We start from the raw sequence: 27,570 nt of genomic DNA on the forward strand, positions 1-27,570 counted from the left end.
AGTATTTGAAAAAAATTTGACACAGTGCTCTGTTTCACATTTGTTTCATTCATGCTTATTTATTCACAAAAATAATATTGCAACAAGCTTTCAGACAGTTCAACCGACCAAATTACTTAATTTCAAGGTCCTCCAGCTCGTCTTCGAGGTCCTCAAGATCTTCCAGGTCATCATCTTCAAAGAGTTTCTCATCAATTGGAACAGAAGTAGACATAGAAGCTCCTGAAAGGCAAGGCAATTTTTCTTATAGGTACCAATGAAGTAATCCCGAAATGTGGGTGGAGTGCATCAACAGAAAGAGAAGAAATCGTTTAACTACTATAGCAGGATACAACTTAAAAAAAAAAAACAACAACAACAAAAAACAACAGTTGGTAACAGTGGGCTGTGGCCCAAAGTGTCCTGTATAAATACGGTGACAAAACACAACAGTAAAAAATAAAGTCAGCTTTTTTAATGTTTGACTATTTAAACATGCCAGAGGCATGAAAATTCCTGCAGTTATAATTTTGTGTGGTGGTTAGGTTCTTGTTTAGGTAACAAAAAAAGCTTTACCAGCAGACTACTTTTTCGTCAAGGAAAAATTTTATGAGGCTACCCCGAATGTGGGCGGAGCTTCGCTGCGGACTTGAGTTGTGTCCGACTATAGCAGTAACTAAGATTCAACAGTGACAGTGGTAAAAGGGACCAATGGTCGGTTCATGGTGCTGCCCACAGAGCATAACACACTGAGCCATGACCAAAGGGGGAAAAGCAAAAAATGTGCTCTCTCTCTCGAGGTCGAGAGTAGACATAAGCAGGAAATGCTTTGCAGTACCGGTGTAGTACATATTCTAGCAGCTGAAACTCATTGCATGGTCTAGTCACAGCCAAACAACAATCCGTCCGCAGTGTAGCTAGGGCAGTTGAGTGCAACGTCCAGGACCTCTTCCTTCCACCGCCCTCGATGCTTACACCGGGTTCCACGCCGCGCCAAAGGATGGAGCGACGGCTCCGCACGAGACCAGTTGCCCGCAGGCACGTGGATTATGCAACATGCGCAGCGCACTTGCTTCGCTCAAGCCACGAGGACTGCAGGCTTTAAAAAATACTGAGCCTGCCACTCAAAACAACTTGTGGCTGCTGGGTTGGGGCCTGGCAGTGATTTTGGTGTGGCACATGATGGATGTGCTTTCCGGAGTATGCAAAAGCATAAGCAACCTGCTACTATGTGCCTCCACCTTATGAAACATTGCATGGTTTAAGCAATAATGACTTAGAAGATATGCTTAGTTGTACTCCACCACAGACGCAGCAAGTGGCACCAGACTCTCTGACCAAACCTAATCTCGGAGGAGCATGAGGTTATCCAGGTTTGTCACACAATCGTAGTGTGGGCGCAGCATGCCTGCTTATGCTCCGATACATGGGCAGCCTGAATTTTCAAGCTTGCAGCCAGTCGACGAAGCTTGGAAGAGTGCACTTCATACTGTGGTGACATATGTCATAGTTCCTAGTTCTTGTGCTCAGCTTTTTGTGTGCAGGATGGCTAGTGCTTGCTGGAACCCCTCCCACACAATATCTAAGTGTCACTACTTGCATCTGCGATAATGATGGTGAAAGCTGACACACGCGGATGGCTGCTGCTAGGCTGGGTCACTGTTTGCAGCCAAGTTGTCTGGGTTGCTGGCAAGGAAGACCTGTAACTGCCAGTCATGTCGGCAAGCCCAGGTGGCCAAGACTTTTTCAATTGTGGATGTAGTATCTGTGACTAATTTATCAAGAGATTTTTTTGGTGGGTTCCGTACTAGGCTGATAAGAAGCTGCTCCTTGACACTGTGCATCAAGTTCACTTTCTTTTCCTCAGTCATGTTGTGACAGGCATGCCGGAAGAGATGCTTCATTTCTTCCATTAACATCATGGCCCCTTCAATCAGATGCTTGGCTTTCTCCTTACAATTGACACTGCTAAACATACATAGGAGTCCTTTCTTGAAGTTCTTCCAAGCTGCCAGAGAAAGTTCATGTTTTTTGTATCATGTACAAAAGAAGATGTTCCTCAGCTCTGCCGGGTTGGCCAAGAGTTGAGTGTTGCCATCCATTCACATGCACCCATCATTCTTGGGCGTCTTCATGGGGGACGCTGGAGCTTATGGAGCCAACAAAAATCTGAGGGGCAGGCTCTATCTTCAGGGGGCACAAATGGTTGATGGTCCAGCACATCCACCAGATGTTATGTAGTGGTGATGGCAGGCAGACCAGAAGAGATGCAGGCAGGCTTGCACACAACTTAAAACTTTTGGATTAAATTGTGCTCTTAAAAGAAAGGAGCTTGGCGGCGATGTAGCAACACATGCCCTTGACACTGGTTGCGATCACAATGCCACACTGGCTTCAGCCACACCCGATATAAAATAAGAGAACTTCAGAGATACAGCGCCTAAAACAGCGACAACAATCTCAAAAATTGCAGAAACTGCCGTGAGTGATCATACTTGTCCCAGAGCGCACTGCTTACATCTCACGTAGCAAATAAAGTGGTAAGGCCATTGTCTAAAGTAATAAAGGATTTGAGAAACCAAACACAACAAGACTCTCCGACAATACGCTGCCTTTACCTAACAAGTAAGACATGTAGGAACGCATGAAACAATACCTATTGGTGCAGCAGCTGCAGCTTCCAAGTCTCCAGCTTGCATAGACTCTGCCATCAAGTTTTCCAGGGTTATCTCCCTTACAACCTAGTAACAGAAGCATAACCAGAGTACGTATCAGTGACACTTTCTGCAACTCCATGAGCAAAAAAGGAATAAGTTTCAGACTACACATAACATACTAAATTCATAACACCATATCACAGGCTCCCTGCAGTGCTTAATTTGAGACTTCTGTTGTGCACTTCTGTGAGTGTGATGCTCTGTATATTACAATAAAGTTTTGTGGAATAATTGGCTGATTGACTAATTCGTAAAATAATGAAGTTCTTACTGCCAGTTTCTTCACATGAACAAGCAGACACTAAATGTCGTGTTATAATTCCGTTTCACACCTGGCATACAATGCTGTGGAAGCTTCGGAAATAATGCCCCCATAAAAGCATATCACTCCACCACATATCACTTTACTTCTTGAAGCCTCAGTGGGAATTTTGACTAAAACATGAAGCAGTATAAAATGACATGTTTGGCATTGCAAATCATGGACAAAGCAGTCAGGTGTTCAGTTAGTGAACCCTGTGATGAAAAAAAGTACTGTGAAATTTGTGCTCAAGTTTCACACAGGGTCAGTAGGTATTTGATGCTCACTGTGTTGACCATCAACATATCTTCTAAGCTCCAAGTTATATTTTCACTAGTTTCTGGGCGCGAATGAAGTCTGAGCAAATCGATGTGCCAACCGTGTACCATTCTGCCACATCTCACTCCTCGAGGTATCGACAATGGGCAGGACAAAAACATGGTAAGGCACAAAATGAAGTGCGGAACGTTGCCAGTCATGGCACTTGAGCTTTGTCACGATGTAAGATGCTTGTCTACACTCTCGACGTTTGGCAAACTACTTTTTAGGCACGGATGTATCCAGCATGAAGAGGTGCACTAGCTTAGGCAGTTTTGCACACATTGTATGAAACGAAGTATAGTGACATAAATTACAAGAGTCAGGGCCTTTGTGACCTTTGTAGCCTTTATGGCAGAAGCTTCATCCTTCTAGTGATGAATACTACCACTGCCATTTGCGACATGAAATACTCACTCCTTCATGTGGAATCACCAGAGACCGTGGAGCACTTCGATTTATTTTTCATGACACAGGCAAGTACCATGGCCAAATGCAGCATTCAAAGGCAGATTGTGATGTTTCATCAAAGACTGTTGGAAATTTTTTAATGTGTTTTTTTTTTAGTTAAAAGGGCGTTTCTTCAGCATAGCATCATTTCCAGTGGCAGACATAAGGAAACAAGATAAATTAACTACCAAGCTGGTTAGGTAACTACTTAATAGTTACCTTTATAACTATTAATTAAGCACCTCATTTATTTAAAAATATATAAATCACCATTAGTAACATCCGCATCAGTTTTTGGATTTTCAGAAATGTGGTTCTCATTGACAGTGCACCACAAAAAATTTTGGGGTCTGCACATGTGGCAAACTGAAACCGCAGAGCTAAGGAGCATAACGCAGCCATGCCTACAAACTCGTCGCCCGTCAGTGTAAATGTAATGTGCACTTTTTCGCAGCAAAATCTCTAAATAAATGAGGCACAGAACTTTACAGTTAAAAAGTTCATTTAATATTAGATTTTAGTTAACCAGGCTTGCTAGTTAACACATACTAGCTGATGTATGATGCCAGCCATCGGTGAAAATGTAATGAATGAAGAAAAAGCTCCGTTAACTCAATAAGCCCACTTTTAAAGATTACTACGTAGTTTTTGGTGAAAAACCCCGAATGTTTCATGCCTTCTGTAAAGCAGGACCGCTGTGCATGACTTGATGTTACCTTGTGCACTGTCCCAGGCTGCCTAAATGACTTTAAGGTCAGTACTGGCATTTCTGTATGGTTAGTGAGTGCGTGCATTGGTGTGCGCAGGATTCTCCGTAAAGAAGGACAAAGTCCATGATAGCAGAGGTTCACATCTTCTGGACAGCAGGAAAGATTATGAGACAAAATATGCAGCCCCTTCCTCATACCTACCGGGGCGGCTGCTGCCCCCTTGTATGCATGCACATAAGTGCATGTATGTGATCTCTTTTTGCCTTGGTCTTTTGCAACAGTTCAACCAGGTCATTTCATCTCTATTGGTTCTTCCCCCCCCCCCCCCCCCCCCCCCTCCTTTATACATTTGGATGGTAAATGCTCCTAATGCAGGAGGTTCTCTCCCCCTCACATGTAGTCATCATTATAAGCCACCATCATCAACATAGTGATCATCAAATACTAACCCTGTGTGAAACTTGAGCAAATTTCACAGTACTTTAGTTGAAAAGCATGAATTTTTTTTTTTAACCTAGCAGGAATGCAGGAATAGAAGAGTGACTGCACTCAAATACTTATTTTATTTCTTTTCACCACTCAATACATTTTTTGTGATTGCTCAAAGCTTGAAGCAACATGCTGAATGTATGCTGATGCATATCTACAGCTCTGTGTTCTGAGGTGTCACCAACTGTTTTATTAGTTTTCAGTGAAATTATGCTGGCATAAGCACTCATTTGTCGAGTCTCCCCAGTCCCGCACACAATCCATAAGGCTCATGAGGACTGGCTTACCTAAATGAATGTGCTACTCCATAATAAATAAACCTATTCCTAAACCTCTCCAAACGTAATTTAACAGTCACTGTCTGGGAATGCGTTCCCCACAAACAAAGCCCTCTTTATAAGTCATTCATTAAAATTGCAATCAATCAACTCCACAATATTTGAACATATACTTTTGTGTAAGAGTCTGTCAAAGTGATCAGTGCATTAGCTTCGAACTTTTTGCAAAGACAGGTCAGGTAACATTGCACTACACCATGACCACTGCCTGAACCTGACTTATCCTTTAATGCAGGGTGTCGAACCGGAATTTTTTCGGGTTCGGTTCAGGTTCGGGTTCACACCTTTCGGGTTCAGTTCCGGGTTCGGTTCCAGAGCGACATTCCGTTCCGGTTCGAACCGGTTCGGACTGTACTGAACCGGTTCGAACCGGTTCAAACGGGTTCAGGGCAAAAAAAAATTAGAACGTAGATGATTTTTAATCAACCTTGTTATGGTGTTTACTTTTTTGTTGCATCGATATATAAAATAAAAAATGCAAAAATTTGTTCCATTAGAGATTTTATCACTTTACCCACTTTATTTATTGTCCGCGGCAAAACGACGAATTTAAGGCAAGAGCCGTAAAATGAAATAAACTCGAAATATAATGTACGGCTATGTGCATGCTATAATCCGTCTGATGATATATGAGGAGAAAAGCCGGTGGATTTTGCATCTACAAAACTCTCCAGCTTGAGCGATTTCGGGGACCTCGTCGTGCGGGAAATTGATCTCTTTGAAGCTCGAGTCAGTCGGGAATTTTTCGTACGCAGTGCACTTACGCGGGCGCTGACATGACCGCCGCACCCGGCCTCTACGTTCCCGCGCACTATTGAGAAACAGGCACCTTTTCGTCGTCCCGAAACCGACTTGCCAGTCACCCCCCCCCCCCCCCCCCCCCCCCCGCCCTTTCCTACATGATACGGGAATATGCGAGAACCCCCCCCCCCCCCCCCCCCCCCGCCAGAAGAGAGAGCCTCGTGGGAGCAGTAGCTCTCCCTAACACACTGAGCATACCAAAACATATTTTATTGAAATTCCTCTTCGAAATAGCCTTTGTGGCTCGCGTTATATATCTAGAGCCCCTGTAGCTCAGTATCTTAAAAAAGACAGCTAATCGTGTATTCTTACTAGTACAGTGGGAAATTACGACTATGAATTGTTATGATGACATCGACCTCTTTTATTCTGATAAACAGAGTATGATGAACAAAAAAACACGCTTGAATAGGTTAGGTTGAGGCGCTTCGTTTCTGCACAGACGCAAATTGGTAACATCTTCGTTGGGATGTTGCGTTGAAACATTCTTGCAAGTGCAGCATTCTGCTAGGAAGAAGGTGTACTTGCACTGCATAGAATTTTTGTAACTTTTCCTGGGGGCTATCAAAGGGAGCCTGTGCCTCTACAGAATTTTTTGCGCCTGGTAGAGTCCGGTGAATGTGTCGTGCACCATTTGTTCACCAACTTGTTTCAGGGCATTTATCTTCTAAACTACAAACAAACCCTTTCTGGGAGCTGTGCTTAATAGGCGGCTCAGTGCTCGTCTGTCCTTTCTGGACAAGGTCATGAGAGAACTTTGTGTTGATCCATTCGGTTTTCTCCCTCTTCGCTTTTCCTTGGGACACCTGTACGACCTCTCCACAAGGCAGACGACAAATTTTGCTGGGCAAAGCCTCTCAAGTGAAAGAAGCGCGGTGCGTGTGAGAAAGGGGCATCGTCGAAATCTAAGCTACTGACCATGGTCGTGGATCAAGTAACAGCAGCGATTTGAGAATTTTTAAAGCCTTGCTAGCCATCCGTGCTAGCTACGGGCTGGTCACGTGGTATGCATAGCCTGCCCAGACGGCTCCATCTTTTGCGCTGCTTCCACATGCAGGTAGCGTCATACAGCGGCCAGTGCAACTGATGCACTCTGTGCCACGAGCGCTACGCTACTTTCGTCGCTGCTTGAGCACAGGAACGACAGAAGCAGCTCGAAAACACACGTGACCGGATGCATGTAGATGTGTGACAACGCTTCGTTGATCCATGGCTGGCCAGATGTTTCCTTAGATATATATATATATATATATATATATAACTACGCTCCTGTAGACCACAAAATTGCAAAAGCGCGGGCTGTGACGAAGACGAACACCAAGTACAAGCACTCCCGTACTCTCAGGAATCTTTTTTATGTGGCCGACCTTGCACCAGCTGCTGTGGACACTTCAACCACGATTAGTTATACACCCGTCGCTAAATTTGACAGCTGGCAGCAAGGGTCTCCATGAGGATTAACTGACCACCCTAGGTAGCCTGGAAAGAGCCGCTGCAGGATCTGCTTTGCACAAGTAGGCGCGCATAAAGCAGTTTTATAAGAAATAAACGCCACTTTTAATGGCTTTAGTATTTTTGGCTTTTATACGAAGAGTCAACTTACTACGAACATCAGATATAACGAACGGAATCCGCGTGACCGTCAGGTTCGTTATAAATGGGCTTTACTGTAGTTTCAATCGGCCGCAAAAACTTTTTCACGCTTCAAACGTGGACCTTACGCGTTAGGACGTACCTTTGCGCTAAGGAGGCGTTTGTGCCGCGGTCAATGAATTGCTACCCGTGAGAGCAACGAGAAATCACTGAGCAACAAAATAATTTTCTTTTTGTCGTGATGCTGCGTTTTTTGGGGCATACTTCAGCAGTCTCTTAAAATGGACATTGAGATCATGCACTTCACAATAACATTTCTGTCTGCGACGAAAGACTCCGGAATTCCGTGCGAATTCTTCGTGTTCGTAGGACCGCTTAGCGTGTGGAACACCCGTATAATGGATCAACACGCAGAACCCCCGCGTTCAACGAGGTTGCTGTTCAGAGAATAGTGCTCTTTACCGCTGAAGGAATATGCTGCTCAAGCTCAATCTCCTGACTCATTCCGAAATTTCGATGAGCGGGCGGAGTAAGGGAGCCATGGTGGCGTAAGGACATATGCTGAGATCTCTGAATTCGACGAGATCAAGTAAGGCACGAGGAATGACATAGAGGTTCCTAATATTTCATGCAACAACGATAAAAAGAAGCCTCGGAGATGGCGGAGTAACCTAAGGCATCTCCAAACGGAGGTTTTCTGTTGCGCCGCCACTGATACGAATCCAACTCGGAGTGTGCATACTCGTTTAGCTGTCCTTTTTACTGCGTTAGCACTTTAGCCTCCCTTCCCAAAAATAACCGCACTGTGCGTGCGTGCGTGTGTGCGCGCGCGCACACACACACACACGCGCGCACACACACACACGCACACACACGCGCGCGCGCGCAGCCTCCACCCTTGATGCACACCCCTGCAAGCGCACATCCGGCCACTCACTGGTAAACCTTCATCCCTCCCACCACCCCCCATCACTCGCCTGCACCCGATGTAGCCGAGGCGGATTGTTGTGAATGCTCAACGTATGCAATTGTCCAAGGGTTCTACGAAAAAACGCCAACAAGCATAAGCCTCTCGTCACAGACACCAAGAAACGGAAGTATGACAGCGAAAAGTAGGTATAAGCCGCCAGACAGAGAATCCAAGATCAAGCAGTCCGAGAACAGTGTGATGAAGCGGCCTGCTAGCGACTGGCATCATGTTTTTATAAGCAGAACAGTTCGGTGTAACGGAATCATTTCATCGCAGTTGCATCTCATTGCAGTAGCATCTTTCTGGGCGTAATCACTATCACATGCAAGCGAACGCACGCATTTCGGCATTGCCCCTTTGTGTAATCAGTATTTAATTTTTTCCTTATAAGTATAGCTTCACCACGGCCAAGAGTCTGCTTTTCCCTGCATTTTTCCATCACGTGCAAAAAAGAATATTCGGATTAAAAAAAAAAAGCTGCATCAATTTGTCCATCCTTTATTTGGTAATAACAGTAATAATACCTTGTGTTTGACGTGTCCAGTATACACGCCCTCTATACTATGGACGCTGTAGTGGTGGACTCCAGATTAACATAACCAGCCAGAGGTTTTGGAGCGAGAGCTCTATCACGTGATATTTCGCCGAGGTCATCGAGTACTGCATTTTGACCTACAGCAGATTGGAGCGCCGGAGGTGTGGCTGTGACGTAAGACCACATGGCTCACCGCTGCTCCGACCGCCGCTTCACCAGACGTGGTCATGTGATTGTGCACGTGACTCGGATGCGACGCAACCTTGGATCAGCAGCCGAGCTCCGCAGCCACCGCGGCATTTTTTTTTCTTTATTGCACCACTGACCCATCGTGAAAGGTTTTATTTAGTACCTGCTGTCGGTGACAACGAACACTTGTAAAAGTAACTTTTGCTCTACCCACTGCGGTGGCTCAGTGTTTTTGACGCTCGGCTACTTATTCGGTGTACCCGGGTTAGAACCCGGTGGCGTTTCGTTCGAGGGAAACGCAAAAGACACCCATGTGCTGTGTGGTGTCAGCGCATGTTGAAGTCCAAATATTACGAAGCCCTCCCCAACTGCACCTCTTCCTTCCTTTCTTCTTTCACTCCCACCTTCCCCCTTCCCTTGACACTGTTACTGTGCCATTTCCTTTTACCAAAAACTACTGCCACAGCGTTGTTGGGTCGTTGCGTTAATGTTTCATATATTTGTGGTAAATGACACAAATAAAGGGAAGGCATTCGGAATCGGTGCTTAAAGGACTGTGCACACAAATTTTATTGCGTGCTTTCTTCTTTCAAACGATGACTTAGATATTGGGATACGTGGATCGCCATACGGTATTCGCCTACGGCCGCTGAATAATTTAGAAAAGAATTTATTCTCCATGCTGTTTCGGTTTCATCAACCTAAAAATGCTGTGACTTGTAGTTGAACTGTCACTTTAGGCCTGCAAAAACTGTGATATAGACGCTGATACTTCGTTTTGACTCACTACTGTACATAAACCAGCCTGCGTCAAAGGCTATAATTACAACAAACGACTTACGAGCAGTTACATTGCCGGTTTCTTTCGTGCCTCATGTAACCTAAATTTAACTACAGGTAACAGCCATCGTTCTGCTGATGAAACTAAAACAACGTCACGAAGAAATTCGAAAACAAATCATGTATTGGCTGTAGGCAAATACCACGAGGTGCTCTATGTATACCAATGTCGAAATCATCGTTTGAAAGAAGAAAATGCGCAAGGAAAAATTTGGTGTCTATAGTCCTTTATTGAGTTAGATCAGTGCTAACAATTTGATTAAAACCATACGCAAACATGAAAAGGAGAAGTAATAACTCAAGATTTCACATAAACCTGACTTACAGTGCTTTAGAATTGGCGCTAGTATATTACAGAAGAGTCGATTAGGTTTCTTTCCACACACCATACTTCACTAAATTTTGTCGTCTCAAGTACTGGGTGCCATTCTCCCACTTTCCAGCACAGACAGCTTGGGATGGATAAACCTACGCGCTAGGCTATCTCATTTTGTCTGAAAAAAAAAAAGAAGTGTGCCGGGTTGCAAAAAAAGCGGGGCTGAGCCGAGCTCCGAACCGGTTCGGAACGGTTCCTTTGAATCGTTCCGGTTTGGGTTCAGTTCCAAGATGGCGAAAAAAATATGGGTTCGGTTCGGCTCCGGTTCCGGGTGAAAATTCGGGTTCGGTTCCGGTTTCGGGTTCAGGTTCGGTTCCGGTTCGACACCCTGCTTTAATGCGATAGTGTTAAAGGTACCGTTCAGCAGAAAAACTGCCGTATGTTGGCATTGGTGTGTCGAGAAAATTTAGATTGGTCAAGAGGGTTGGAATGTCACAACCACAACCTCATGGAGGCAATTCAAACACCTCACAACGATCACACAGTACAACAGTGATGATGCTGCTACACAATTCCTGATTGGTCTACAGGGTTGTGACATCATTCCACCACCATTATAAAGTGCCTTTGAAGAAAGAAAAGCAAATGCGCTGAAAAAAAAAAAAAAGGTCGAGCTGGGACTCGAACTGCTGCCTCTTGGGTCGTGAGCTGGGCGCGCTACCCCTCGACCACCAAGGAACGTCCATTTGACTTGTAAAGGAAAGTCTTGTGTGTCTTATGATAAATTGAAGAAAAAAAATACAATAAAATATGCAAAGAGGACCCCAGGCCATTAGAGGGACTCATTACGCTATCTCATTTTTTTAAGGTCTGCTAAAAAAATTTTATTAATGAAGTTACAGTTACACAATCTTCCGGGAACATGTATTTTTGTGTGCCGATTCTAATATGTCATTTAATTTCAAGCAAAAGAAGTCCTAGTGCACTTATGAAATACATTATGCAAATCTTTTGGAGAGAGAATTTATGAAATTTTGCTGCAGGTAACTAGCTGAAATTGAAATGCAGCATGCTGTTAGTTTGGCTTGAATCAAGGAATGCAATAAGGGTAAAATTATCATCTTGCCCATCATAGAAGTTGAGTTATAGGGTTTTTAAGTTGCCACTTAAGAAACACGAATACAAACTTTTCTTCCCATTTTTGAGGGGGCCACATCAAAACCCCGTAACTCAAGTTCTATGATAGGTAGGATTATAATTTTACCCTTAATGCATTCCTTGATGTCAAGACAAACCAACGACATGCATTTCGGCAAGTTATCTGCAGCAATATTTCTTAAATTCTCTCTCCAAAAGACTTGCATAAGTGCACAAGGACTTGTTTTAATTGAAATTAAATGATATGTTTAGAACCAGCACAAAAAAATACATGTTCCCTCAACACTGAATAATTGTGACTTCATTGATAAAATTTTTTTTTCAAAGACCAGGGTCCCCCCCCCCCCCCCCCCCCCCCCCCCCCCCCCCCCCCCCCCCCCCCCCCCCCCCCCCCCCCCCCCCCCCCCTTAAGTGTCTCCCAAATCTTTTCATACATATTACAGACAACAGAAAGACAGGTAGATGAAGACAAGCGCTATCTTCGTCTACTTGTCTTTACAGTTGTAAAATATACAGGTTACCAGGCACAGCACAGATACAGAGAGTACTGCTACCATTTAAAGCTGACTTGTGGGTGGCAATAAATATTTGCTCCTTAAAGCATAAAGTGCAATGTATGCACCAAGAAAAGAAAGAGAGATACAGAAAAAAAAAAAAAAGGGAACGATGATGGTCTTTCTCACCTCAGTGCTATCTTCTTCACCCTCAAACCGAGACAAATCATAAGCTTCTTCATCTTCCTCATCCTGTCCGTCATCATCTGCCAACTCAGGGCGAAACGTAAACATGTCTCTGCCACTCAACTGCAGAAAACAAAATACACAGTCATAAATTAATTGCATGCACTGACTTTATGCACAGATACCTTTATTACGCAGGTATCATAATAAAATGCAAAATGGAAGCATCAGAATGAGTGCTAAATGCTGTCAGTGCCAGCCTAACTTACTGTCACACAAAAAATGTCTATTTGAGCCACGCTCACTTTATGCACTGATGTTTCACATAAATTCGCATAAGTAAAATGCACAATAAAGTAAACAGTGCTCAAACTGATGCAGCAACTCCATCAACAATGTGCTCAAAATAAAGAGCGCATCTGTCACCGGCCTACACTACAGAAAGTAACCATATGTTAACAAAATTCGCAGATAAAATAGCTGTAGCTGTACAGCATCACCTCAAAATACAGATAACAATGTGCCACTTCCGGTAGCCCCTTCCTCCAAGGAGCACTATGCATTCCTTCACCTTCAGGAGAAAGACAAAGAGCTTCTTTGCCTCAGGTGAAAGAAAAAAGCCCCTGAGCAGTGGTGTGCTGTCTGCATGGCGTGATACCGCACAGTTCACACCATGAGCCTCTGAGTGATATTCCATGCGGCCGTAAGTAAGTATCATCAGTTGTAAATAGATTTGTATGAATGCTTTTTCATGGCACAGAATACAGATATTAGTTTTTACAGCGCAGCTGTTAACCGCTTGCTCTGTATGTTTTGCGACGTTGTTGTCAGCGTTACCTTTAAGGGGTAAGAGGATGAGGGCGAAAAGCCATAGGAAAAGTGTGTGCAGAAAGTGAAAGAGCTCAGAAGTAGAAGGAGGAGGTCAGAACAAGTGAAAACAAGTGAAAAGATGTTTGTGAAGCACACTGGGCACGTTCAAGCACACTCGTCGCTCATAGATCACGTGACTACTCGACGCAAATGACTGGTTGAACTATGTGCGTCCAAGTTGGCCACACTGATGAAAGTTGAAAAGGAGGCCAGAATAGGTGAAAAAAGGTACATGAGGTGCAACCAAAGCCAGGATGACGCAACACATGAAATTGCTGCGCTGGTCAAATGCATTAATGAGAAAGCATAATCGCAGAGAAATTTTTTATGATATGCATTTCGAGTGATTTACATATTTTTAGCAATCCCATGGGATTTGTATCAGCGAGATTCTGCTGTACTGTGCCTAACTGTGCTATAGTGCCTTAGCAATGTCGATATGATCGCACCCTAGATTGAATGGACAATCAATAGCATACTGTATAGGCTAACGCAATACAGCACAAGGTACATTAAAAACTGCATTGCAAGCTTTAAATTTAAATCATCAAGGTGGCCTATGCTTACTTAGCAGAGCATTCAGTAAAAAACAACAAAACAGGCGCTAACAGATACCTATAAATTCTCACTCCTACACACCAAATGCACATCAAAAGATGCAAGATACTGGCCTGCTTCGAAATAAAATCTACAGGTTTTGGCCACATCTACCAGCGTACACCTGCTGTCAAAAGTTTATTGAAGGTGACTCTGTCAAAAAAATTTAATTTCTCCGCATCAAAGGCACATTCCTTGAGGTTTAATAGTGCACTGTGTAATTTGCATGATAAGAATTAGGCAGCATATATCTATTCCAGGATAGATGGAAAGGCAGCAACGATTTTAAATTTTTCGCTACTATTAACTGCCACAGACTTTTGAGTGCAGGTGCACAAAGATAAACTGTGCAGATATCATAAAAACCCATGGGCATGCCAAGGATACCCACGCCAATGCTACGGCCAGCCTTGAACTCATCTCGCTTGCGATCTCGCTCCTTCTGCTCATTGGCCTGCTTTTCTCTGATCTTGGCCTTTTTCCATGCAAGGAAACTCTCCAGGGTGATGCGGGGCAGATTGCCACCCAACTTGGCTCTCTGCAACAGAGCCATTCAAGTGAGACACCAGGGAGTGCAAAGCACAATGCAGGGACATAAAAGGGGCAAGAAAGACACTGACTAATGCACAACAGAGTACTACGAGGGACCCAATGAAGAAAGTCACAAAACTTACAAAAGCAGAGCTCAACAATGCAAAACAGCAAAAGGGAAATGCACAACAGAGTACTACGAGGGACCGAATAAAGAACGTCAGCGCATGTGTCTGTCTCTTCTTCTTCCGTCCCGTCCGTCAGTGCTGTTTTGCCGTACCATTCAACATAAAGCAACCAGCCCGACTCAGCCCTCTCCTTAAAGTCACAAAACTTACAAAAGCAGAGCTCTACATCACTGTGTCTGTAGTGAAACACCTTTAAAGTGACATGTGTGACCAGCCTCACCAACATATATCTTTGCAAGAATTGCTGCACAATGCATCAGGCTTGATTATATGCAGTTATATGTGGCACTAATAAGGACATCTAAAAGAAATTATGAAACCAACCATTCGTGAATCTTTTGACCTCAATATGAAGAGTAGAAAGACAGTGTAGCTTTTCCATGACTTAGTGCCAGACCCTTCACAGCCTGCATCCTCGACATTAAAAAAAAAAAGGGGGCCCTATATACCACTTAGTCAAAAACAGTGCCACGAGTCAACCTGCAGCAGCACTACTGTGGCCACTGTCAGACACATTCAGATCACAGATGACAAGAATCAAACTGAATGCAGTTTCTTACTTTTCAGATGCTTAAACGCTTGGCGCTACGTGACTTTGTAGGCCACAAGGTTCTATTAAAGGTGCACTGAAGAGGAATCTGAACTCGTTTTTTTGCCATGGGAACTCGATCTACACGTTCCGAGCATTCTTAGAAACTTCGACTTATTGCCCTGTGTGGCCGATTTCCCTAATTAAATTTTATTTTATTTATTTTATTTTCAGAGGTACTGCCAGCCTTCGCAGAAGGCCTTTGGCAGGAGTGAGCATACATGGTAAAGAAAGTACAAAAAAGCGCTACAAGACACGATAATAATAAGAGTGGTGTCATCCGCCTGCTTGAGCAGATTAACACCGAGAAGAAAAAAAAAAGAAACAAAAATGCTTTGTACAAGCTCGCGCTGTTCAGGCATATAGAAACAACACTGGCACATAACACAAGAACACTGGCATCAATAGCACGCTTGAGGAAATAAACACTAACGGTAGACATACGCTGATCCGTCCGCAATCACAATAATGCCAACCACAAAGCAATATCAATAGCGGGAACCAAAAACGCTTACGTTGAGCTAACTGATGGCCTTCAATTTTGATAAGAAAGTTTCGACAGACGGGCATTCCACAGCTTCAGAAGGCAAAGCGTTCCGCTGACGGACGGTTCTCGGAAAAAAGGAATTTTGAAAGGTATCTGTTTGGCACATATATTCTTTTAATTTTTTGGAATGGTTTGATCGTGTACATCGCCGTATAACAGGTTCGATATAAATGCTACTATCTATACCTATCTTACTATTGTAGAGTAGATGCATGTATTTCATTCGTTCATAATACCGTCGCAATTGTAATGGTTCTAAGTTAGCTTTTTCCACAAGTGCAGTTGCTGAGGTACGCCAACTATATGAGCTATAGATGAATCGAGCTGCCTTTTTTTGGATGCTTTCGAGTTTGGCAATGTTTAATTGAGTGCACGGATCCCAGACTACAGAAGCGTATTCAAGAACGGGTCTGATAAAAGTTTTGAAGGCAAGGAGTTTTATCTCTTGTGTTGAATTGCGCAGGGTTCTTCTCATGTAACCGAGTTTCTGCATAGCCTTTTTTGTAATGTATGAAACATGTTCATTCCATCTGAGATCTGAGGTGAGGATTATACCTAAGTATTTACAGTATTTACAGTATTTAAATCGAATTAATGTCCGGCTCCCACCTTTATTTTTTGAATTCTCCCCGTACGGTGGGCGGAGTCTACCAACGCGTGGAGTGTCTTTCAGCTTAGCTCCGTGGAGGCTTTGCTTTTGCTTTATTTTGTTTGTTAGGTTTCCATGAATAAATAGTTTCATTTGCAGATAACATAGCCGCAAAATAAGCCCGCAGAAATAAAAGTACGCGCGGACTATTTGCTTCTAGGGATTACTACGTATTACTCTGCCAATGGCAGAGCGGCAAGCCACCACGGGACTGGGTGAAAGGCACTCCACGCATTGGTTGACTCTGCCCACCGTACGGGGGAGAATTAAAAAAAGGCGGGAGCCGGACGTTAATTCGATTTAATTAAGGAAATCGGCCACACAGGGCAATAAATCTATGTTTCTAATAATGCTCGGAACGTGTAGATTGAGTTTCCGCGGCAAAAAGACGAGTTCAGATTCCTCTTCACTGCACCTTTAACTGGAAAGTGATGCAGAGGCTAATTTTTAGAACATCTGAAACAAATTTAGCCAGTGGCATGCTCAATTTTGTCACATACCACATGCAAGGTGACCAGTTTAGATCTCAGGATGAGCACTCTCCTGCTTGGGCCTACTGTAGGCCTGCAGTATGTTCTCAATAAAATAAATGCCTCAGTATTCACTATATAATCTGACCAAAGATGCCTGTGAACCAGGCACGAAGTAGTTTGGCACTAAATACAAGGATCGACAATGAAATTAAATTAAGCGCGTTTTAAAATTTAGTGATTTCAGCCATTTTTTTCACTATGGTTGCACCTGTTAAATGTCAGACATCATGATACTGATGGCAGTACTATTTGTCATGAGGCAAAAAATGAAATAACTGCAAGTGAATAACCATGTGCTAGAGCAAAAATCAGGTGGCGAGTCGTTCAAAAAAATTAGGAAAAATGGGGCTGAAAGACAGTGCCTTGAGGCACTACAGATACAAGTGGGGACCCAGGGGAATAGCAACTATATCAGTATGCATTAGAATCACAATGAGACTGTTATAAGGCTCTACCTCACACCTACACCAAAAAAGTTACAAAAAAGCATTTACAGAAGAATGTCTTCAGGAAGTCGGAAGCCAATGGCCTGACACGAGAAACTGGCTCACGCAAGAGGCCACTACAGCATCGCAGTCTCCACCAGCACTCACAAAATCTTCCTCTTATAGCAGTTCAGTACCAATATGCAACAACACGATCATAGCTAATATGAATTTTGGTAAGACAAGAGGAATTCGTAAAATTCCCTGGCCAAAGTGCATTGTGTACAATGCATAGAATTTCTGGTGCCCTGAATAATGTCTAGCATCACTACGGATGATATTAATATGGGAGCCACAAATGCCAGGAGAAACATGGCAAAGGGGCCAAACAGGTTTGGGATACAACAGCACTGCCAAAAGACAGGGGAGGAGGTGAAGATGGGGCGGCATTAGGATGTGGCGTGCGCTGTGTATGACTATAAACTGCCAATACCGCTGCCCATAAATCACCAACACTACGACTGCAAGTCGTACAATACACATGTGCGAGCATACGCTGCCGCACACATGTGCGGCATACGCTGCCTACATATCCCTAACACCGTGATCGCTAGATGCCAGTACATGTCCAACTTACAATGTTGCACCAGTCAAAGCAGATATGCACACGCTTGTGGGTTGAACTTTTTAAATATTAAGGACGTCTAGGAAAACATATCGGCCCAGAATTACAGCTTCTATAATTATTTTCAACTAAAAGTAAATTTGCATGAATTCATTTTTGTGCTTGAACTTGCAGATTTCATTTCTTTCTGAAAATATGAATTTTGAGTGACACATTTTTCATGGCCCCGTGGGATTCATATAACTGATATTTTACTGCATATGCAACCTGTTAGTCATTAATCAGAGAATTACAAAACAGAGCACAAACAAAATTGTTACAGATAAAACTAGAGAATTTAGGAACAGCCATAAGGGAGGACCTTAGAGAAAAGCCTTCTTAAGTCTTCCAAAATGTCATCAATAGGCAAGTGCTGATTGATACTGGCACTTAAGATGTCAATGAGTAGTGCCAGTCGGGCATTGCAAGATCAACCTTCAAGAAAGCCAGAGTGGTTAGAGTAAAAGAAATCCAACAGCCTGTTAACACCAAACATTTCACTAGGTATGAGAAGACATGTTTCATTAATTTCGTGACGAAAAAATTGCTTGATCGTCCACATTGTCCACTGCATTAGCAGTGACTGTTCCGTGTGAATGTGTTCTTGCGTCTTGTCTGAGGCTGCCACCATGCCTCACACTGAATTATAACGTTATGTGTAACTCAGACGTTGTACAAGTGATTCTTTAAGACAGCATAGTGAGAACCTTTAGTTTGTTAGCACAAGAAAGAACACACTCCTGAACCTTAAACACGAGGAAACTTTACAATTATGGGCCTGTTTTGGTTTGGTTTGACTGAACCAAGCCTGTGTGTGTGTTTGATGTCCTTGGGCTGAATGGTTTATCTAGAGGTCAGCACTGCAAAGTTACATAACTAGTTTTCTGAATCAGAACACACAAGGTTAGATCAATGGGCTCTAACTTCCAAGTCATCAAGCCTGTTTCCTATGTTCCATGTCCAGCCAGGCTATGGACATTATAAATCAGGGTTTTGAGTGATATTGCCATGCAGTTGTCAATTTTTGTTATTCACCTCTTTATTTCTTCACACATTTTGTTAAACTGCAACAGCTTAAGACTGAATTGACATATCTCGTTCAATAATGCTATCTGCTTAAAAACAACCTCATCAAGAGCCTTCATAATGTCTCTGCTATTTTTAAGGTGAAAGCCTTTAATGGCTCATACTCGCGGCCATGACACTGTCAGTCCGTTAAATCTGAACTGAAAGTCATAACTAGTCACAAGTCATGACTAACTAGTCATTAACCAGCCATTAAATAATTAGTGATGACTAGTTAGTCATTGTCCAATCATGACTAGTTAGTCATCAACTAATTAGTCATGACTAACCATCAACCAGTCATGTCTAGTTAATCATGGCAGGTTAGTTGTGACTAGATAATCATTAATCAATAATGACAAGTTAGTTGTGACTAGTTAGTCATTAATCAATAATGACAAGTTAGTCATCAACTAATTAGTCATGAATAACTAGTCATTAACCAATCATGACTAGTTAGTCATTAACCAATAATGACTAGTTAGTCATGACTAGCCAATCCAAGTTGCCCCATAGCCGCCTCGAGTGTGCCTACGGCCATAGTCTCGTTAGCAGCCAAAGTTGTGTGGAAAGGCTTTCGCCTCGCACACTAGATCATCAAAGTGCCCCCTGAATTTTTTTTTCTTCTGCAGAGCAGGTGATAGGACTTATATTTTATTCGAGATCCACAGAAAGCAATCATGTAAGTAGCACATATGTGCAGTATTACACAATGGCAGCAAAGCATGGTGCTGCTAAGGTTACGGCCAGCACTACGCCAATTGCTGGCCAATTCTGCTCATTTGTTTAATGTGGCCCTAATTTCCCCAATTTTGACAGCTAATATTTTATATGGCAGTCTCACATCAACAAAAGAAAATAATGCTTACCTCTGTTTCAATTAGGTCTTCTATAGTCAATGTATCTTCTCCAGTTTTAATTTCATCTGCATTTTTCTTATTCTTCTTCAGCACAAAACCGGGGGGCACTGCATGGCGGTAGTGGCACTTCTGCCCTCCATTTGGGCATTCCCAGAACCAACCATACTTGTTCTGCTCTAAAGCATCCAAAAAGTGCTTGCAGATCTGTGACACGAGACACCAAAACGTAACGTTGTAGGTAATAAAAATAAATTCCACTTATGACACTTCTGTCGTTTTTGTGAAAAATGTGTTCATTAGCCACTTTTACCAGCACGTACCATGCTTAAGTTACTACTCTTGACAACAGTGCCCTCTATTCCTCTAACGCCCTGTACATTCCATACAATACAGGCTGTATTGTGTCATGGGTTTCAGATATATTAAACCTGGCCAGGTACTTTCTGGACAAGCCCTGTACAGTCCTTCACAAAAGTGGCCATTATATCTGAGACACGCAGCAAAGTTCTAGCTAATGAAGAGTAAATCTCTTCATAAAAAAGCCCATTACTCATTAACAAGGTGCTATTTCCCAATGCTAGGAGTCAGTCCTTAAACCCTTTTGTGCCATCGCAGAGTACTAGCTGGAAATAGCTTTCCAGCCAACAAGTGGTCATGCACATCATCCTGCCTCTTGCAATTTTTGCAAAGTGCTTTACCATGCTTTAAAGGGACATCGAAGAGAAACTAAAGGTGTCCCGTGTCAAAATATTACCACATTATAACAATAAAGGCACTACTTTCACAGAATATGGACCTTTTAAGAAAAGGCCAGAAAATGAAACACAGGTATCATCATCACCACCTGATTTTTTAAGTTAACTGTGGTGCATCAACACAATGGCCTAAATTAATCCGGAGTTCTCCACTATGAAGTCCCTCACAGCCCATGTGTCGCATTGAGATGTTAAAGGCCAACTGCAGATCGCAGAGGCCAAGCTACACCGCCACGGAGACCATGAAGTCCTTTTCAGTGTAGATGTCAGAAGTTTGAGCGGCGAGATATTTTAAATGCAATTTTCTCAGCAATAAACAAACATTTTACTGCAGGGCAAACACCAACATACCCAGAAAGAACCAAATAATCAATTTTACCAAGAACAAAAGTTGCATGGAGTTGTCTTCAGTGTTCCTCTAACACGATGAAGCAAGCACATGTATTCCTGCAGTCTGATGATGAAAAACTTTCTCATAACAAGCCTGACCAGTAATGCTGCAGGATTATTGCCCTGCCTGCTTGCTGTGCACTGACAACGAAACAGAGGGTCACTGTGCATTTGAATGCTTATTTCCCTAATTATCTGATGGAGACCATGGCTTTGGCTGCACTGCTAGAGCACCTTGAAACGGCCTATAACTTTACAACGATCTAGTCCCACACATTGAACGTTTCTTGGCCAAGTTCGGATGTCAAAAATAATCAGGCATAGCCCTCAACACAGCCAGTCTCCTTTCTTTCAGCAGAGACAACATGGGTATATCCGTGTTGTGTAAATGCATACAAAATTTCATTGGCTGCCCATCTTGACTGCTAAGTTATGATGTTCCTCCTGTTTAATTGGCTGCACTGTTCATTTTAAGTGAAGCAAGTGCTCCAGCTTTACTTTTTAACCCCTCTGTGTTTCTTTTAGGCCTGTGTATCAATTTGCATTTCCATTTCGTTTGTTCCCTTCTTTTTTTGTGTGTCATAACTTTATCAAGCAGTTGCCCATTCACAGTTCCTGCTATGAGTACAGGCATAGCGACATTCTGAATCTGCTGCTCACATCTTACTGTGCTGTGCAGGTCTGCTGTGATAACCATGTTTGAGCTCAGCACATTGTGCAGCACACTGTTGTGATCTAGTGCCAGTGCACACCTACCACGGTGCAGATAAGGCACATGACATAGACTGCTGAAGGACCTTTATGCTTCCTTCAAAAGGAGAGAGAGAAAATTCACTTGCAGAGGCTAGCCGTATGGCACATAACGGACACTATCTTGAACTGCTTCATTGCAGTGGCTGTAACTCAGCTATTAATGAGTTCTTGAAAAAATTTTATAGAAGTGCATTTTTCGAATGATGCCTAAAAACCACCAGAGTACAGAAAAATTTTGGATCTCAGAAGGGTTGGAGCCCTTAAAGAATTCGCCAAATGCCCAAGCTCTGCTTTCACAAAGGTGTCACAACGATGACACAAACATCCAAACTCTTTGCCGCTATTTTGAGTAAAAAATGCAAATACCTCCAAACACCTTTAGCAGTACTGTGTTCATGGGTCAACGCTTCATCTCGTACTTGGTTACCGACTAAATCACAAAAAAAAGGCAATAAATCTGCTTGAACATCAACAGCCAGCTACAGATACAAGGCACAAGCTACAAACATGAGAAGGCCACGTACTATGTCGGTTTTCGGCATTCGCCTTTCAGCTTCTCCATGCTTCTTTTCCACAACTTCAGCCAGCTTGGCTTCATCCCAGTTGTCCATCGTGTCTGGAAATTATTTCACAGTACCTTGAACCTTTTTTTAGCATAAAATTTCTTGTAATATATCACGACTTGGGCATCAATCAATTAAAACATCCTGCACTCAACATTAAAAAAAAAAACTGGGTTTCAAAGCTTAATGCTGTCTTTCAATGTGCCCAGTGGTCACTATGTTGATCAGCGGTCACACACAAATTGCAACCCTATTGCTTGATGAAAGACAGTGGGGCAACAGGTAGATCAGTTCTAACCGTAGTTTGCATGAAAAACAGAAAATAAAGAAAAATAAGGCAGGAAAATCATGGGTGGCTCCAGCATTAAACAACATACCTTGATCTCGGACATCTGTGTAGATGTCCCTTTTCTCTGCTTTCCTCTCAATAGAAAGATCATGAGAAAACTTGCACTTATCACCCTTCCCACATGTGCCCTGCTTGAAAAATGCACATAACACCGACTTTGGATCAGCCCCTAGAAGGAAATGATCAAATAGAAGTGTTTTAGCTTCGATAAGCATGCACAACAGAACAAAAAAATGGCCAGAGTGCTTCATTTTATCAACAACATATACAATTAGAACCCTTATATCCCATTTCAATCCCTTAAGAAATGCATTTCTAAACTTTGCCTGCACTTTCTGGTTATACAAAATGAAATCATGTTATCATATTCGACATGTCTTTTCGTTTTCATTCAATCAGGTTCCCCTCCTTTTATGCGTAGCATATTGCAATCACTCAGTTCAGCCCTTGGGCGCGGCCGGGCAGCCACCAAACCACGTGACGTGACGTCACGTGGTTTGGTACTAGCATTTGGTACTAGGTACTAGCATTCAAATATACAGCTCACATCAAATAATCAAACATACATTGCCACCTGGAAGAAATGACAGCATACCTTTCTCTACTTTTTGAACGGGCCTGAAAAGGAGCTGGTTTAGGTCCTCTGCTTCAGTTTTCTTCTTTTCATTTTTAACTTGTGCTTCCACCTGAAGGAAGTAAGAAGTCTCATATAGTTCCACATTATCACTTCCTTTTCCTATGTGAGCGAAATCATTTGGACAGCTGATGCACTATCGCGCTCAATATGACTTGCAACCTAAAGCAGCGTGGCCGCAGTGCTCCCCGGAAGCATGGTGGAGCCGACAAGCGACACGCTTGAAAACGAAAGGGAAAGAATTTTGCTGTTCCACCACTCAGTCTTCTCCCATGTGCCGTCTGGTCTTGGCAGTATCATGGCGTTATTGCATCGTCGGCGCTTGTGTGACGAATTCAAGGCGCATGTTACAGTTTTGTTTCATTCCTTTTGCTTTCACCTGACATGCCCGATAAAACAGAGACCCAAATTGCGCTTCAATCACAGTATGACTGCAGCGGTGTTGACGATTTGAGCCGGTGTTGGAGAAGCATTGCACACTGCTGTTGCAAATATGGCTCGAGTTGCTCGCTCTCGTAGTGCACTGCTTCAGCTCATAAAAGGTCTGTCTGGTTTTGCTTTCTGGATGGGTGTTATATTTTATGCTCAGATTTCAAGCCAGCAAAATTGCTGCAGCAGCACCAAGTGCCCCTGGTGGTCAAGGCAATGCACAAAACCTGCTGCTACTGTTGACAGTAGCTGTTGCAGTTCTTTTAAGGAAGCAATATGAATAAAAAAATGTCTGAGCTCAACAAATGAATAGAATACCCCACTTTAATTTTAAATCTCTCACATCAGCAGGTGCTAAACCTCAATGACTGTTTCACCTTTGGACTACACTGTACAGCTTAGTCACTGCTCCCCTGAGCTTTCGCACCTTTGGTGAAAAGAAGTATCTTTCCTGGAAAGGCCTTTGAGGAATGCCATGTGACAGTATAAGATGCAAACGCCCAGGGCTACAAACTTTTGACAAAGGTTGTACGTGAAGTTCAGTGAAGTGTAGACAGCTATTTATGCAAATTTTAAGGCCTTCTTGGTTGTCTATACCATTTCTAGGCAACACAGCACACTATGTGCTTTACTTGACAAATACAATCCTTTATTCTATTAATAAGCAGTTCTAAATGAAAATAAACTGTGTATTAACACCTATCAGATGCCGCAAGACAAGGTGATAATACTGTCACCATTAGGTGACAGTATTATCAGGACAGTATTATATGACAGTATTATAGGACAGTACATTCCACCCGTTGTGTAAAAGGAGTAAAAGTTCCACTGACAAAGGTGAATGTAGAAAACGAGGACATGCCATATGACCTATTTAAAAACCAGCCTTCACAGCAAGAACTTCTTGGCTGACTCAATAACAGCAGGAAAGTGGACTAAAGAAGGAAGAGTTATGTACAATGCTGAACTTTGGCACTTTTTATCATGCACTGTGTTGCACATCATAGTTTCTAAAGTACCTTTTTAGCAGGCTGGTTGCCAAACTTCACTTGGTGCTGGACCTGTTGAATGAACTTCTGAGTTTTTGCTCCTTTCTTGTTTTTGAGACCAAAAGTTTTGTCCTGAAGGAAGACACACAAAAAAGATTATAAAATTTCAGATTATTGGTCACCGTCCATGGCTGCTTGCTCATTTTTAACAATTCTGCATGTTTTTCTTCACCAGCGAGGCTCATGCAGCCAATGCAAAGCTGTAAGCCTTGATGCATTTTTACTTTTCACTTTACCTCACACAGCCCCACTCTTTGTCTTTAGCAAACAAGGTATATGATGCAATTCACATAAGGCCCTTGTCAGCAATACATAAACACCACCATAAACATGAGGCCTGTCTGACACCAACACCCCCTACTCAAATCAGGGCAGATGATTTTCTTAACATAGCCTTTCTCCAGGCAATATAAAATGGCATTTCATATCACAATACACTCGTGATTTTTTTTTCAAACAGAATTCAATTTCAATAGAGTAAACCACAACTTACTGCAGCAGTTGGTTTCGGTGACTGCTGGCTTCCTTCATATGCAGCAGTAAAAGCTAGTTTGCTAAAGGGACACCGAGGACAACGCCAAACAGTTTCTGCTATCGGTAAAAGTAAATTCTACGGCACTTTCTGGCTGTGTTGATGTCTGCCTGGCAGCAAAAGAAGCATTTATTAGTGAGAAAACTACATTTAAAAGTTTTCCTGTCACTCGATTCAAATCTATGACATCGACACCGTAAAGGACTCTGCGATCTCCATTCTGAAGCGAATGACATGAAGTGTATGTAGCCTAGCCTCTGGGATCCGCAGCAAAAAACTGTGTCAACACATCGCAGTTCACTTGCAAAATCAGCCGGTGGTGGTGGCATCTGCATTTCATTTTTTGGCCTTTTCTAGCTTACAAAAGCTTCCTTTTCAGTTAAAGTAGTGTCTTTGGCATTAGGATGCAGTAATCTACAGATACAGGAAAACTTCAAATAGTCCTCGATGTCCCTTTCAGCATTGGGAAATTTCCTTTATTTAAATGTTCTTTGTGAATGCATCATACATTGCTATAGCTAGACAGCACAAAATGAACAAGAGACAAGAGGAAGGCCTCAGACTTCAAGCCAAGGTTTTGACAACAGGACTCGCCTTCTTCACCTGAACCTAGGCGAGGACATGTCCCTTTGTCAAAACATTGGCCTGTAGCACCTAGTAGCACAGGTGATGACATTTTATTTTACATCTATCTTCAAGTCCCACCATAGCTTCTATCAAAGTGTTGGCTAGTGGCCTGCCCCTTGTTAATTTTGTGCAGTGAAGAATTCTGCCTTTGCTGTCCTTTATCTACTGTGAATAATTAAATCTAGATGTTAGTGTCACAGCAGGAACCTAACCAGACAGCAGGAATGCTGTCTGGTTAGGGTAGCAACACAGTTGTAAAATCTTTGGTCACTGACCATGTGTGATGTGTGTTGTATACCATATACATAATATTTTATGTTTAGACGTTCCTTGTATGATGGTTTCGCAATTTCAACTGCTTTTAAGAGCAGAGTAAAAAAAAGGCATTTTTTTTCCCCCTTTATTCTTTCTAGGCAGCTTTCTCTTTCACCAGCTCATGTGCTTCAGTGCGTGGAATAAATGAAATGAAATGTGCTCTCAAAAAGAAAAAAAAAAAGGAGAGGGGGGTATCAGCCAACTTGATTTCTCAAAATACCACCAGATCAGTTTCTGCAGTTTTCAATTTCTTGAATCGTAATGCAAAACGTTACAAGAAGCAGGGGGCACAAACTATCTGCGCTATACTTGTTGGCCGATAAGCCAACTTTAACGCAGAAGATCGATTCAGTGCTCCTCGATAACACGCTACGTACGAAAGAGAACTGAATTCTGGAAGCAACCGAACGTTCGAAAGCTTCAACGTAAGGCACACAGAAGAGCGCATGTCCTTTGATGGCGCAATCCCGGAGCTTTCACAAATACATATAATTGACTTTGCCACACACACCGACCTCTATGTACTGGCACTACAGTGCGTTAACACACTACAGTACGCACATTTATCACGCGGCTGTCAAATAATGAGAGTAAATGAATAACTGCTTTACTTCATCTTCATCGTCCACCACGCGTCAAGTCAATGCGATATATACCGAAAAGCACACAAAGACTCTGCTTCGAGTACAAATCTGAGCTTCTTCTCAGGACTGCTTTTGAAAAATACCAGTCTGTACAATATACCTTCCGAAGAAATGTCTGTATTTGGAGGGAGCAACGAGTTCACAACTAGCACCATGCGTAACCATGACCACAGAATTCGCAGAACTTGTCACAAATCAAAGCCCAGTGAAAGAGAATGTTTTCGAAATAATAGTGCGAGTAAATGTAAGAAAACAGAAAGTGGGGTGTACATTTTCGCTTCTTGCAGAAATTTATTGGATCAACGCGCAAAAGGTCCGGCAAACCAGCTGCCTCAGATACATACTATGTGTACAAGCCTCAACATTGGCTTACCTCAATTACTTTCTCTTTTTTCTTCATTTCAGTCTTTTTACTTGGCTCAGGTGCTTTCTTCTTAGGAGGCATACTGGCAGTTTCGTTCTAATTTCAAAATCTAGAGTATACCACACGTACGCACACAGCACTACGAAAAGCAAGCACAGTACCTGAAACCTGACGAAAGATAGCGCAGCCGCGTCTTCGCACTTACGAATATGACTGATCTCACTCAAAACTTTGCCTACGTCCATACATTAAAAATTTGTACAG

General features: G+C 42.7%; 1 protein-coding gene across 1 annotated transcript; it reads right to left on the minus strand.

Moving 5' to 3' along the window:
- Positions 1-32: 32 nt before the first annotated feature.
- On the minus strand, positions 33-27,494 carry LOC149350727 (zinc finger CCCH domain-containing protein 15). Its single transcript, XM_089579838.1, has 10 exons — positions 27,316-27,494; positions 24,795-24,896; positions 23,308-23,398; positions 22,741-22,881; positions 22,325-22,416; positions 19,912-20,106; positions 14,243-14,389; positions 12,388-12,507; positions 2,636-2,720; positions 33-222 (listed from the first exon to the last, which is right to left on the minus strand). The coding sequence occupies exons 1-10, from the start codon at positions 27,385-27,387 to the stop codon at positions 113-115; spliced, it is 1,155 nt and encodes a 384-aa protein (XP_089435964.1). The 5' UTR covers positions 27,388-27,494; the 3' UTR covers positions 33-112.
- Between the last annotated feature and the right edge of the window lie 76 nt (positions 27,495-27,570).

The sequence above is a fragment of the Amblyomma mixtum genome, chromosome 3 (assembly GCF_055824585.1).
Source record: "Amblyomma mixtum isolate Tamu chromosome 3, ASM5582458v1, whole genome shotgun sequence".
Classification (NCBI taxonomy): Eukaryota; Metazoa; Arthropoda; class Arachnida; order Ixodida; family Ixodidae; genus Amblyomma; species Amblyomma mixtum.

What these genes read in the sequence shown, in the direction of transcription:
- LOC149350727 (XM_089579838.1), bottom strand. Translation starts at nt 27,387, where the DNA reads ATGCCTCCTAAGAAGAAAGCACCTGAGCCAAGTAAAAAGACTGAAATG. An exon ending in CGTTCAAAAAGTAGAGAAAG is followed by an intron (nt 22,882 to 23,307) that starts GTATGCTGTCAT and finishes ATTTCCTTCTAG; the next exon opens with GGGCTGATCCAAAGTCGGTG. An exon ending in GAATGCCGAAAACCGACATA is followed by an intron (nt 20,107 to 22,324) that starts GTACGTGGCCTT and finishes CTCGTGTCACAG; the next exon opens with ATCTGCAAGCACTTTTTGGA.